The sequence below is a fragment of the Microcebus murinus genome, chromosome 29 (assembly GCF_040939455.1).
Source record: "Microcebus murinus isolate Inina chromosome 29, M.murinus_Inina_mat1.0, whole genome shotgun sequence".
Taxonomy (NCBI): Eukaryota; Metazoa; Chordata; class Mammalia; order Primates; family Cheirogaleidae; genus Microcebus; species Microcebus murinus.
Window position 1 is genome coordinate 11,623,744 of NC_134132.1, and position 13,565 is coordinate 11,637,308.

Genomic DNA, 13,565 nt, shown 5'->3' on the forward strand with positions numbered 1-13,565 from the left:
GCCGAGTTAGAGAATCAATTAAAAAGAAAAAAAATCAGCATTTAATAAACTATGTTATATAATATCATCAAGGGGAAATAGAATTCTCGATTGAACATGTAACACAGAATTTAATGTGCAGTTTTAACTCAATTCCCCTGTTGAAAAGCCTGTCATGAGGCCGGGCACTGTGGCTCACGCCTGTCATCCTAGCACTCTGGGAGGCCGAGGTGGGAGGATCGCTCGAGGTCAGGAGTTCAAAACCAGCCTGAGCAAGAGCGAGACCCCGTCTCTACTATAAATAGAAAGAAATTAATTGGCCAACTAATACATATATAGAAAAAACTAGCCGGGCGTGGTGGCGCATGCCTGTAGTCCCAGCTACTCGGGAGGAGGCTGAGGCAGGAGGATCGCTGGAGCCCAGGAGTCGGAGGTTGCTGTGAGCTAGGCTGACACCACGGCACTCACTCTAGCCTGGGCGACAGAGTGAGACTCTGTCTCAAAAAAAAAAACCCAAAAAGAAAGCCTGTCATGGGGACATATTACTCATTAGAGGCGACTTAACAACATTACAAAAGAAAACCACAAACGTTGACAATTATGACTTATCAACGTTCAAAGAATTTTCATATCCCCTTTTCAAAAAACAATTTCTAAAATCAGTTATCTTATTTTCACAGCTGTGATCCTTGTTCGGACTCAACGACACCGAACGGTTTCGTCACAAGAGACCAGCATCGTGATAAAAATCAGAGGAGCTGCTTCCGGCGTGCACGCAAATACCTTGTAGGGCTCTCCAAAAAGGGGGGTCTTTTCGGGAAATGCCTCTTGTTCTTGGTGAGCTTCCTGGTTTCGTCTCTCCTTCTCCCTGATCCGGAGCAGGTTTCTGTCATCGTTGTACAAACTGTTGCAGAGGCCGCAAGAGAACCGAAACGGGAAAGCGCGTCAGTGTGGCACCCGAGCTTTGCAGCGGGGACCCACACGAACCCAGGGCGGGTCCAGGAAGGAGCCATGGCAAGGGCTGTGGTTTAATGGCAGCTCAGGTCCCTGAACCCCCTCTTCCTAGACCGAGGCCTCCTGGGTCCCTCGGCCTCGACCCTCCCGTCACTGCGGGTCCTGGCTCTGCAAACCCGAGCCTCCACTCCTGACTCCAAACCCGCCGGGTTTTTATAGGCAGCGGCGGAGCTGAGATAAGATCAGCGACATTTTTACTTCCAGCTTGCAAGACACGGGGCTGCAGGCAGGGAAGGCTGCTCATCTTGAAGGCGTCAGCAGCATGTGCACCCCCAAATGGCTGCTTTCCTGATCAGCAGCGCGCACTTTGGAAGATTAGAAATCAAAAGGCCTGTTGCATAATTAAAAGATTACCCGGGTACCCCAAAAACAGCACTTGCTTTCTTCCCACCAGCCTACCCTGCTGGGAATGTGCTTGGCATGCAAACTCCAAAAAAAAAAAAAAAAAGATGATTTTTATTTCTCATTTCAAATGGCAAGGATGAGAAAAGTCAATCACAGACGTCAGTTCTATCTGCTGAGGACATTTTATAATCCGCCCACCCTACTTGAATCCACGTGAAAACGTACCCTAACTCGTCCGCACCGGCACTAAAGGGGTTAAAGTGCATTCGCTGGGAAAGAAATCACAGAGGTGGGGACCAAAGGAGGTGCAGTGGCGGCCAGCATATAAGCCAAAAGTGGCCTTCTTGCCTCACTGCTAGCGACTCAAGCCATGCCCCCAGGCCTCATGACATATAATGAATCAGGAAAATAAGAACCATAAAAACACTTTTGTCTTCATAGACCTGCTTCTAGGGAATCTTCTGAATCTTTCCCCCTCAATGCCATTACAACAATGGGAAAACGTTTAATGGTTCAGATAAGACTGTAGGCACCTTTAGAAATCCTAGCCCTGGGTGGCTCACACCTGTCATCCTAGCACTCTGGGAGGCTGAGGAAGGAGGATCGCTCGAGGTCAGGAGTTTGAGACCAGCCTGAGCAAGATCGAGACCTCATCTCTACTTAAAAAAAAAAAAAAAAAATTAGAAAGAAATTAATTGGCCAAGTAAAAATATATAGAAAAAATGAGCCACGCATGCCTGTAGTCCCAGCTATTCGGGAGGCTGAGGCAGGAGGATCGCAGGAGTTGGCGGTTGCTGTGAGCGAGGCTGACACCATGGCACTCACTCCAGCCTGGGCAACAGAGTGAGACTCTGTCTCAAAAATCATCATCACCACTACTTCTGGCGCAGAAAAGGGCTTTCCAAATGGTAAAATCCCCAGTCCAGGATCAAAAAGTGAGGGTGTGAACAACAGCATCTCAACTCACAGGCTGCTCGGGGGCCTTGCTTAATTTCCCCCTCAACTCCACACTCCCGATTGTCCTCAGCAAAGTCACACTGGTTTAAGACGACCAAACTATTCCAGAATCGACCGGCTCAGCCTTATCGCAACCTCAGGCGCGCTTCCAGATTTTCATCCCAAAACCCTAACTGCTACACGAGTAACCAGAGGAACCCAGCGAGGCCGGCCATTCTTGCACAGACTCCCCAAACCCCAGTTTATATGACTCTGTCACTCTAAAATCAAGATGCCTCACCCTGGGGGGAAATCCTATATAAATTCAGGATTCTGGTTAATTAAGGTTCTGCTTCATTAGTTTAAAAAAAAAAAATTTAAAAACCCACACCAAGGTTTTCCTGGCAGACGTGTAATTCCATACCGATTTTGACAGAGATGCTGAGTTTCTGTTTTTATTCGTAATCGCCTTTCGCTTGAAAGCCCAGTAGGGAGTGAGGCAAAAACGGCAACCTCCAACGTTTTGGGTGCCAGGGACTGGCTTTTCATGGGAGAGGATTTTTCTGCGGGGCTGGAGGGGATGGTGTGGGGAGATTCACGGAGGCCGTGTTTACTGTGCAGTCCAGCCTGTCTGCCAATGGCGGTCCGAATCCGCAGCCGCTCCCCAGCGCTAGTAGCACCGCCTCAGCTCCACCCCAGACCGCGAGGCCCCGGGTTCTCGTAAGGCATGTGCAAACCAGACCCCTCGCACGCGCAGCTTACAGTGGGGTTCAGGCTCCCTGGAGAACCCAATGCCCCCCCTGATCTGGTGGGGGCCGGGGAGGAGAGACTTGTGCAAGAGGTAAAAGGCATCATGGATGCATTGGCAGAATGAGTTTGTTGAGGCCCAGACCTGGTGAAAGAAACTCACTCTCACCCACTGTATCTCTCGGGCAACTCCATCTCTGTGTCACTCCTCGCGGCTCCCGGCCAGGGCCAGAGGAAGGCCAGAGAGATGGAAGTTTCTAGAAGCACAAAGGGGGTAGGCTGCCTCCTCTCTCCTTGCAACTAACAGCTTAGCCACTCACTCTGGGCAGCGTTCTGGTTTATTTGGCTTTTGCTTATTGCACTTGCGCAATGGCTTCTAGGGAAGGATTTTGTTATGAGCTCCCAGGCAAGATTTATATATATATATATATGTATGTATGTGTGTGTGTGTGTGTGTGTGTTTTCTCTTTCTTGGCTCCATTGTGAGACCAGGGGAAATGTAAATCTAAACCATACAAATAAAAACGCACAATTCGCAGCATGAGGAACCCTCTGTTCAGCCCACACACATCACTGATTTGGGAACCAAGCAAGGTGCAAGCAAGGAAGGAAGGATTTTTAAATCAGGGAATGTTCAGGAAGCAGCCAATGTCCTGCACGAATCACAGACCCTGTAATTACCACTGAATAATTACAAGTTAACTATCACTTTTCATTAAAGGTGGCCTTTTTTTTTTTTTTTTGGTTCCACGTTGAAGAAAAACATGTTTTTGCTCTCATTCACACCCAGGATAATTTCAACCCAGCATGGGCCTGGCTGGACTTTTCCCTGCTCAAAACAGACGACACAGGGAGGCACGCCTCCTCCTTAGCTGCTTTCTACACGGCTCTTTGCACGAGACAAGAGGTTCAAGAACTCCCTCGGGGGTTACCAAAAACAAGAGCAATGGCCGGGCCCGGTGGTGGCTCACGCCTGTCATCCTAGCACTCTCGGAGGCCGAGGCAGGAGGATCGCTCGAGGTCAGGAGTTCAAAACCAGCCTGAGCAAGAGCAAGACCCCCGTCTCTACTATAAAAATAGAAAGAGGCCGGGCGCGGTGGCTCACGCTTGTAATCCTAGCACTCTGGGAGGCCGAGGCAGGCGGATTGCTCAAGGTTAGGAGTTCAAAACCAGCCTGAGCGAGACCCTGTCTCTACTATAAAAATAGAAAGAAATTAATTGGCCAACTAATATATATATATAAAATTAGCCGGGCATGGTGGTACATGCCTGTAGTCCCAGCTACTCAGGAGGCTGAGGCAGGAGGATTGCTTGAGCCCAGGAGTTTGAGGTTGCTGTGAGCGAGGCTGACGCCACGGCACTCACTCTAGCCTGGGCAACAAAAGCGAGACTCTGTCTCCAAAAAAAAAAAAAAAATATATATATATATATATATATATATATGTATATATATGTTTGGCTCAATGTATCCTCATGGGTCTGTCCTTGATTAAGGACCTACCAGGGGGACCCTTCAGGAAAAGGGAGGCTGCCAGCATGTGGCTGCTCTTCAAGTTATAAAAATGGTGCTGCCCTTCTTATTCTAGAGCCTTTTTTTAAATTTACAGATTTGAGGTCCCTGACCCCATCAGAGCCTCTGAGTTTCACAAGTCACCTCTAATGTGCTACGTCACGTATGGCTGAGGTCCCTGGTCCCCACCCTCGGGCTGAGCTCTCCCCCACACCCCAGCCCCCCATGCGTGGAAAAATCTCCTTCCATGAAACCAGTCCCTGGTGCCCAAAGCGCGGGGGGCTGCGGAGTCAAGGGGCTCTGCGTGATGTCTTTCAAGGGCAGGCTGTAAAAATAAACTTGCACCGAAGTGGCCACCATGGGACCAAACACTGGGCTCTGCTCCCACGAACCCCAGCGGGCTGGCCGAGCCATGTTCCTGCGGCCTCCATGCCAGCTTCCTGGCCAGCCTAGCAGTCCCCACCTGGGGAGAGGAAAAACACCATCGAGTCGCAGGGGGATTCCAAGCAGCTGAGTGCCCAAGCCCTGCAGTGCCCCTGGGCAGGGCAGTGTGACAAGTGTGCCCACCCTGCAGCACATCCCGAGTTCTGCCTAAAGTTTGCAAAAACTGGCTTTACAGGCCGGGCCCGGTGGCTCACGCCTGTAATCCTAGCACTCTGGGAGGCTGAGGCGGGTGGATTGCTCGAGGTCAGGAGTTCGAGACCAGCCTGAGCAAGAGTGAGACCCAGTCTCTACTATAAATAGAAAGAAATTAATTGGTCAACTAAAAATATATACAAAAATTACCCCGGCATGGTGGCGCATGCCTGTAGTCCCAGCTACTCGGGAGGCTGAGGCAGGAGGATTGCTTGAGCCCAGGAGTTGGAGGTTGCTGTGAGCTAGGCTGACGCCACGGCACTCGCTCTAGCCTGGGCAACAGAGTGAGACTCTGTCTCAAAAAAAAAAAAAAACTGGCTTTACACAGGGAATGCCTTTTCTTTCAGTGGCCAGGTGCTTGCTCTCACACCGTCTTGGAGGGTGAGCCTGGTGCATCAAAAACATCTCTACAGACTGCACCAAGCCACCCCTCCACTACGTACACATGTGTATTTGTTTCTTTGTTTGTTTGTTTGAGGCAGAGTCTCACTCTGTCGCCCAGACTCTAGTGAGTGCCATGGCGTCAGCCTCGCTCACAGCAACCTCCAACTCCTGGGCTCAAGCGATCCTCCTGCCTCAGCCTCCTCCCGAGTAGCTGGGACTACAGGCACGCGCCACCACGCCCGGCTCATTTTTTCTCTGTATATTTTTAGTTAGCCTATCAATTTCTATTTATAGTAGAGATGGGGTCTTGCTCTTGCTCAGGCTGGTCTCCAACTCCTGGCCTTGAGCAATCCTCCCGCCTCGGCCTCCCAGAGTGCTGGGATTACAGTTCAGTGAAAGAACAATGGAGAAAAAAAACCGCAGGCTTCAGTGCGCAGGGCCTGGGCAGGGAACAGTCACACGTGACAACTCATCCTTGCAGAACGAGCCGACTGAGGTGGACCATGTCCCTTGGATGTCTTTGTCAACTGAACTCCCTGCTCTAACTCAGCACAGGGGCCCCGACTGAAACTCTGCTATGGCCCGCAGGCCACCGAGGACATTTATTCGGACCCCCGGGGGGTTTCTGCCACCTGCTGCCTGTCCTGCTCAGCAGCCGATGCGTCCCGGGCCCGCGGTGCGCACTCTCCAACGGTCTCAGGGCCAGTGAGGTGGCCCCATCTAAAAAGTCTGAGGACCCCTGGCTTAGACCACTGCAATACCACGTGAGCAGTCACAATCCCGGAGCATCAGTGACAGTGACTCCTTTCTCTCTTTTCCTTGCACTAAGAAGAGGATGAGGAAGAGAGAGGAAGGCCCACGCCGGGCTGGAGACGCAGGGCGGAGTGCTGGCGCTGGCATCATCCAGCTTCCAGAACCTTCTCCCGGCCCGGGCCCTGCGGCTAAACTAGGTTAGTCCCGCAGGGGTGCCGAATGCCACTCGGCGCTTCCATGGCAACCCACAGGGCGCCGTGCACAGCCGACTGCCCGTGTGTCACCCTCGGCTGGTCACGTCACGGGGGCCTCCTCCCCTGACTGATGTCACCAACTCGAACATTTTGATTCTCCCTTGGAGGCTCGCGAGAGCCAGCTGGCAGGAGGGAAGGGGGAAAGCCTGAAACCAACAGTGTCCACTGACTTGGGAAGGGTCACGTCTTGTCGCTGTTTTGGAAGCCCCGTTGCACTTGGATTTGGACGTGCAAAGGACAGAGCGACACGTTACACTCAAGAAAACTGGGCAGCTGTCGCTTAGAGAGTACCCCGATGTGCACACCTGTCACAAGGAGAGGACAGGAGAGGACAGGGCGCTGGGGGTCTTACCACGCAAGTGACTTTTTTTTTTACTCTGAAAGTCACCTCTCAACTTTTATTTTATTTTTTTTAGACAGAGTCTCACTCTGTTGCCCAGGCTAGAGTGAGTGCCGTGGCGTCAGCCTCGCTCACAGCAGCCTCCAACTCCTGGCCTCAAGCGATCCTCCTGCCTCAGCCTCCTCCCGAGTAGCTGGGACTACAGGCATGCGCCACCATGCCCGGCTGATTTTTTTCTAGTTTTAGTTGTTTGGCTAATTTTTATAGCAGAGACGGGGTCTCTCGCTCTTGCTCAGGCTGGTCTCGAAGTCCTGAGCTCAAGCGATCCTCCCGCCTCGGCCTCCCAGGGTGCCAGGATGACAGGCGGGAGCCACCGAGCCCGGCCAAAAAGTCACCTCTCAACTTTCTAAGTCCGTTTTCTGGCCCCTTTGCGCCCATGTTCCTCTAGCCCTGCCGTCCCGCATCCAGGAAATGTTTTGCACACGTCGGCTTTATGAAAAGAATGTCAACACACTTCAAAGCACGGTATTAGTGTGTGTGTCATTAAACCCTATCTCTCCCCAGCACAATTCAAACAGAGAAATCAAAGTGGCTCCGTGTTTGAAGACAGAATAAACGTTGCTTCAAAGTATATTCTTCCTCTCTGACTTCACCCAGGTGAAAGAAGTTGCAACAGGCTTTCTCATAATAAAAAAAAAAAAATCTCTCAGCTAAACCTTCCAAGGTTTTCATTCTCAACACTTCCCCCCTACTGCCTGACATGCAGTTGCTCTTTATGTGTATAAAGAAAAATATCAAGGACTTCATCTTAAAACACAAAACCTTACGATCTGATTTTATACAAAACAACAACAAAAAAATCAGCCAACTGCAGTGACAAAATAGTATTATTAAGTCACTTATTTTCCTGCAAGAGGCAAAGGGGATTGTCTCAATATATTAGCTCGCTCTGCTGTTCGTTTCTGTCTGCAACACAACACTCAGCCTTATTTATTATAATACTTAAAAAATAGTTTTAGGTGACCCCATTTTGCAAAATTAAATCAACCCTGAAAACGCTGCTAACGTCACTTGTGGCCAGCCTATTCTCCTCTGAGGTGACACATGACAGTGAAACTTACTTTCTTCTCGTCACCCATCAGAAACTAACTCTAGGACTCAGAGCCGGTAAGGAGATATTTTGCACATCTTAGGTACATCCTGCAATTTTAAATTGAGCCAGACTCTACCCTGGGCAAACTTTCATTTCTCTTTCCAGATGAACCTGCCAGGTACTTTGCAAGCCTTTGTTCACAGGCAGCAAAAGGCTGAGACACCTCACAGAAACCTACCCAAAAGGGCCTCAGATCAGGGTGAAGGAGGCTGAAAGCTAATGTGGTTCGTGGAGCATTTTGTTACCATTCTGTTTTCACACTGCCTTCACGACCAGAAAGCATTCTCATTTTTTATTTTGCGTAAAGTTCTGATTAAAAAGCAAAAGATCCTCACATACAAATAGCAACATCCGACCAGGGGCAAAGAATTAATAGAGTGCTCACCGTGTCTGCAATAACTGTCATTAGAAGCTCTGAAAACTGATTTGTGGGCCCTGGACTCAGTCAGTCCTGGATCGTCCCCAAATAATTAGGGGCCCGGCTACATACAGCAGAACTGCACGACCTGAAGCGTATCGGAGCATGTGCTCCGGCCATCACACGCCAGCAGCTGGTGTGTTTGAACTTGGGCAGCCAATGGAACTGGTTTCGTTTCTTTCACTAGAGCATGTGTTTGCAGATGCATTTTCTACCCTACGTGTGGAAAGCACGAGAACTTGTCTTCCTCACCCAGCACTTTCGAAGGGGGGAGGCCGGGACATCACAGGCGGGAACACAAGAGCAGGATTCGGAGACAGGAGACAGAGGGGCGAATGCAGACCCTCGTACAGGACACCAAGTCTCTCCTCTTCCAAAGACGTTCAAAAACCAAAAAACCCGGCCGGGCGCAGTGGTGGCCCACGCCTGTCATCCCTGCACTCTGGGAGGCCGAGGCGGGAGGATCGGATTGCCCGAGGTCAGGAGTTCGAGACCAGCCTGAGCAAGAGCGAGACTCTGTCTCTACTAAAAAAATAGAAGGAAATTAATTGACCAACTAAAAGTATATATAGAGAAAAAAATGAGCCGGGCATGGTGGCGCATGCCTGTAGTCCCAGCTACTCGGGAGGCTGAGGCAGGAGGATCGCTGAGCCCAGGAGTTGGAGGTTGCTGTGAGCGAGGCTGACGCCACGGCACTCACTCTAGCCCGGGCAACAGAGTGAGACTCTGTCTCTAAATAAATAAATAAATAAATACAAAAAAATGCACAAGTGCTTAGCAAAATGCAGCACTTAACACGTGTCTTTGACTGAAATGAGCACATTCAAGCCTCACTTGATTTTCAAACAACCCAGAATTCTGCTGGATTCTGCCAGTCTATTATTCGATGACAAAGTGTGATTCACTGCCTGATACCTAAAACTGATTTTCCCAGATTGTTTTGCCCATCAAATGACTCGAACCTAGAAGGAAGCTGATTTTTCTGGACTAGCCAAGAAGGCGGTCTCAGCTGGCACCACGAGTTTATCAGTTAATGGTACAGTTTTTATCCTGCAGTTTGTCATGCTGATGAATTAGCCATGAAACTGCAAGTGTACTTACAAAGAAGAAACAATGTTTGGGTAACATTTGTAGCACATGCACACTGAACTTTAAAGCAACAGATTCAGAATAATTTGTAGAAGCTGCGGCTGGGATGAAAACTTTGGCAATGACAAAAAAAAAAAAAAAAAAACCCACATGCACACACAAAAATCTGTCCGTGCTGCTAAAAATGCATCCCGGGGGGGGAAAAAAAAAACACAAGAAAATACAGGATCCAGAGAGATCATTTTAAAATAGAAACCAGATTAAAGAGGCTTCTTCCTCTGCCGAAAGCCCTAGGCTTCCCATAGCATTGGAAATTAAAAATCCAGAGGCTTGGTCTACGAGGCCCATTCCCAACATACTTTCCCTTAATTGCTACCTCCCAATGCAGCATCCTCCTCCTGCCCGTCCCCAAATGCCAGCCACACTGGCGGCTTCTTCTCCTTGGAATCTCAGGTTAAATACCAGCTCCTCCCAGCCATCCCGCCCCCCACCTGCAGGTGCTCTGGGGCACTTTATCTCTTGCTGTTTCTAGCTAAAGTGAGATTGTCTACTCATTTATCTGTTCCATTCTCTGACTGCCCCACCCATCCTCCAGAGAATGCAAGCCACCAAGGGTCCCCTCCTCACCCACCCAGCACCCACCCGCCAGGCAGGGAGAACACTGGTTGAGTGGATGGAATTCTGCAGAACTATTCCACACCCAGATGCAGAGACTCGAGTAATAGTTGCTTTTTTTTTTTTTTTTTTTTTTTTTTTTGGCTGGGTGCGGTGGCTCACGCCTGTAATCCCAGCACTCTGGGAGGCCGAGGTGGGAGGATCACCCAAGGTCAGGAGTTCGAAACCAGCCTGACAAGAGCGAGACCCCCGCCTCTATTAAAAATAGAAAGAAATTAATTGGCCAACTAAAAAATATACAGAAAAGGCCAGACGTGGTGGCTCACGCCTGTAATCCCAGCATTCTGGGAGGCCGAGGCGGGAGGATCGCTCAAGGTCAGGAGTTCCAAACCAGCCTGAGCAAGAGCGAGACCCCGTCTCTACTAAAAAAAAAAAAAAAAAAACAATGGAAAGAAATTAATTGGCCAACTAAAAATATATAGAAAAAATGAGCCGGGCGTGGTGGCGCATGCCTGTAGTCCCAGCTACTCAGGAGGCTGAGGCAGGAGGATCACCTGAACCCAGGAGTTTGAGGTTGCTGTGAACTGGGTTGATACCAAGGCGGAGTGAGACTCTGTCTCAAAAAAAAAAAAAAGTTGCTTTTCTTGTTTCAATCATACATTTTGAGCGTAAGCATTTTTTTTTTTTTTTTTGAGACAGAGTCTCACTTTGTTGCCCAGGCTAGAGTGAGTGCCGTGGCGTCAGCCTCGCTCACAGCAACCTCAAACTCCTGGGCTCGAGTGATCCTTCTGCCTCAGCCTCCCGGGTAGCTGGGACTACAGGCATGCGCCACCATGCCCGGCTAATTTTTTTTATATATATATCAGTTGGCCAATTAATTTCTTTCTATTTATAGTAGAGATGGGGTCTCGCTCTTGCTCAGGCTGGTTTCGAACTCCTGACCTTGAGCAATCCGCCCGCCTCGGCCTCCCAAGAGCTAGGATTACAGGCGTGAGCCACAGCGCCCGGCTGAGCGTAAGCATTTTGATAACACATTTTTTTTTTTTTTGCAACCAGGCATCTGAACAGCATACTCTAAACTGATTAATACATCAACAAATTTCCAAGTACCACACGGAAGGCAAGAAAAAGAACAAATCGTCCCCAAATCCACATTGTGTCTCCAGAGAGTGCTGAAATGTCCCCAAGGGGGTTTTTAAAAAAGCAACTCTTCCCTCCAGGAATGATTCAGGACTGAGTTTGTTTTTGTCTTAAGGACCAGCTCTACCGGTCCCAAACGGATCAAAATGTACTGAAAGTGGATATATATTTTGCCGCTTGACAATGTGAGCACCAAATGATTTCGGGGAACATTGGACAGAAGAGCAGTGTGGAGAGAGGTGCAGGATTTGCCAACGGCGCGAGGAACAGTCTCCCCCGGGGAGTGGACTGTCACGTTCGCATTCCAGAGGACGAACTGCTGCCCGTCCAGCAAGGGGAACCGCCTGACACCCGCCACGGTACCCAGCACAGATTCAGCCAGAACACATGCCCAGCATCCAGACTCTAGCCAGCAGCAAAAGGCCACAGGAAAGGGCCGGCTCTTGGAAAATGAAAGGAAAAGCAATGTTTGTTTGCATGCTGATAAGAACATTGGGGAACAATGGGATAATAAGGAAACTGGCCAGATGCAATGTATTCCCCTAAAGAACCAGCTACTAAGAAACATTAATTCTTTAAAGGAGTAGATAGGGACCCAAACACCACATTTTGCAATTACAGAACGAACCAAAAAAAGTTATAGGGCTCTTCCCCTCCCCCACTTAACAAAAAGCTCCTTATCTGAGGCTGGGGCTGGGTGGCTCACACCTGTAATCCCAACACTCTGGGAGGCCAAGGTGGGAGGAATGCTTGAGGTTAGGAGTTCGAGACCAGCCTGAGCAAGAGCAGAGAGCCTCCTGTCTCTACAAAAAAATAGAAAAATCTGCCGGGCACAGTGGGGACATGCCTGTAGTCCCAGCCACTTGGGAGGCCAGAGCAGGAATATTGCTCAAACCCAGGGAGTTGGAGGTTGCAGTGAGCTCATGATGCCACTGCACTGCAGCCTGGGTGACAGACTAAGACTCTATCACAAAAATAAGATGCCCATTAGTATACAACTTCTAGTATCAGAAACTGCCAACTCTATTTCAAACCTAGTTAAAGAGGCTGCTATGTACACATTCGTACAAAGAGATGAGCTTCCTACAATTGAAGAGTTTTGTTTTTTATTTCAGGCTCCTAGCAAACAAACACAAAGCAGATATCTGACCTTATTTGCAGATTACACAGAGAGTGATAAAAACAGAAACGAAATAAACTGCATAAATGTTTTTAAAGAATCATCAGCATTTGTTTTCTTTTATATCTTTACTTACATTTCTCTCTCGCTTGGGTTATTTAATGACACACACTACCCTTGTTTCCACAAAAAGCAAGCTGAATGTCGTGCAACCCAGAGGCAGTTGCATTCTATTCCATTTCATTCCACAGACAATTTCAAGTAGGAAGAACAGTAGGGATGTTGTTACAGGGGCAGCAAGCTGGGAGCATGCATTGGTATTCTACATGGCAACAATCACATGTTTCTAAATATTCTCATTTTCATCATAACCCCAGCCTCACCTCCTCCTACTACTACCCACGATAATTGGCATCTCCTTACAGCTAAACAGTGAGTTATTGTTTTTCTAGAGAAGTCTCCCTTCGGCTGACCTCTGCTAGGTGGGGTTATGAGACTTACAAAGCCTGTCAGGATTCTCTGCCCTGGAGTGCGGGCCTGCCGTCGGTATTTCTATGCAGAATATAACATCTCTCCCAGTCACCACCAAACAGGCAGCTCACTTGCACAAAAACAAAGGCTGTTTAACTTAAAGCAACTGTCCACCTTCTTCAACTTAAAAAACTACCATCTGGCCGGGCGCGGTGGCTCACGCCTTTAATCCTAGCTCTCTGGGAGGCCGAGACGGGCGGATTGCTCAAGGTCAGGAGTTCGAAACCAGCCTGAGCAAGAGCGAGACCTCGTCTCTACTATAAATAGAAATAAATTAATTGGCCAACTAATATATATAGAAAAAATTAGCCGGGCATGGTGGCACATGCCTGTAGTCCCAGCTACTCAGGAGGCTGAGGCAGGAGGATCGCTTGAGCCCAGGAGTTTGAGGTTGCTGTGAGCGAGGCTGACGCCACGGCACTCACTCTAGCCTGGGCAACAAGTGAGACTCTGTCTCAAAAAAAAAAAAAAAAAAAAACTACCATCTGAGAGTTCCCTTAATTAAGAAACAAAAGAAAAGAAGCACACTTGAGGAACTGTGGAGGTCGTGTCTTTGAGAATGCTGTAAAACTTTCATTTTTTACTCTCTGCAAAAGCAGAG

General features: G+C 48.9%; 1 protein-coding gene across 3 annotated transcripts in view; it reads right to left on the reverse strand.

Annotated features, from left to right (window-relative positions):
• Positions 1 to 13,565, reverse strand: part of AFF1 (ALF transcription elongation factor 1) — a 177,737-nt gene that overhangs the window by 91,791 nt on the left and 72,381 nt on the right. For all 3 annotated transcript variants that reach the window (XM_075998592.1, XM_075998594.1, XM_075998593.1), the window contains one exon: positions 763 to 883. In XM_075998592.1, the coding sequence (XP_075854707.1) occupies positions 763 to 883 (121 nt within the window). The remainder of the gene's footprint in view (positions 1 to 762; positions 884 to 13,565) is intronic.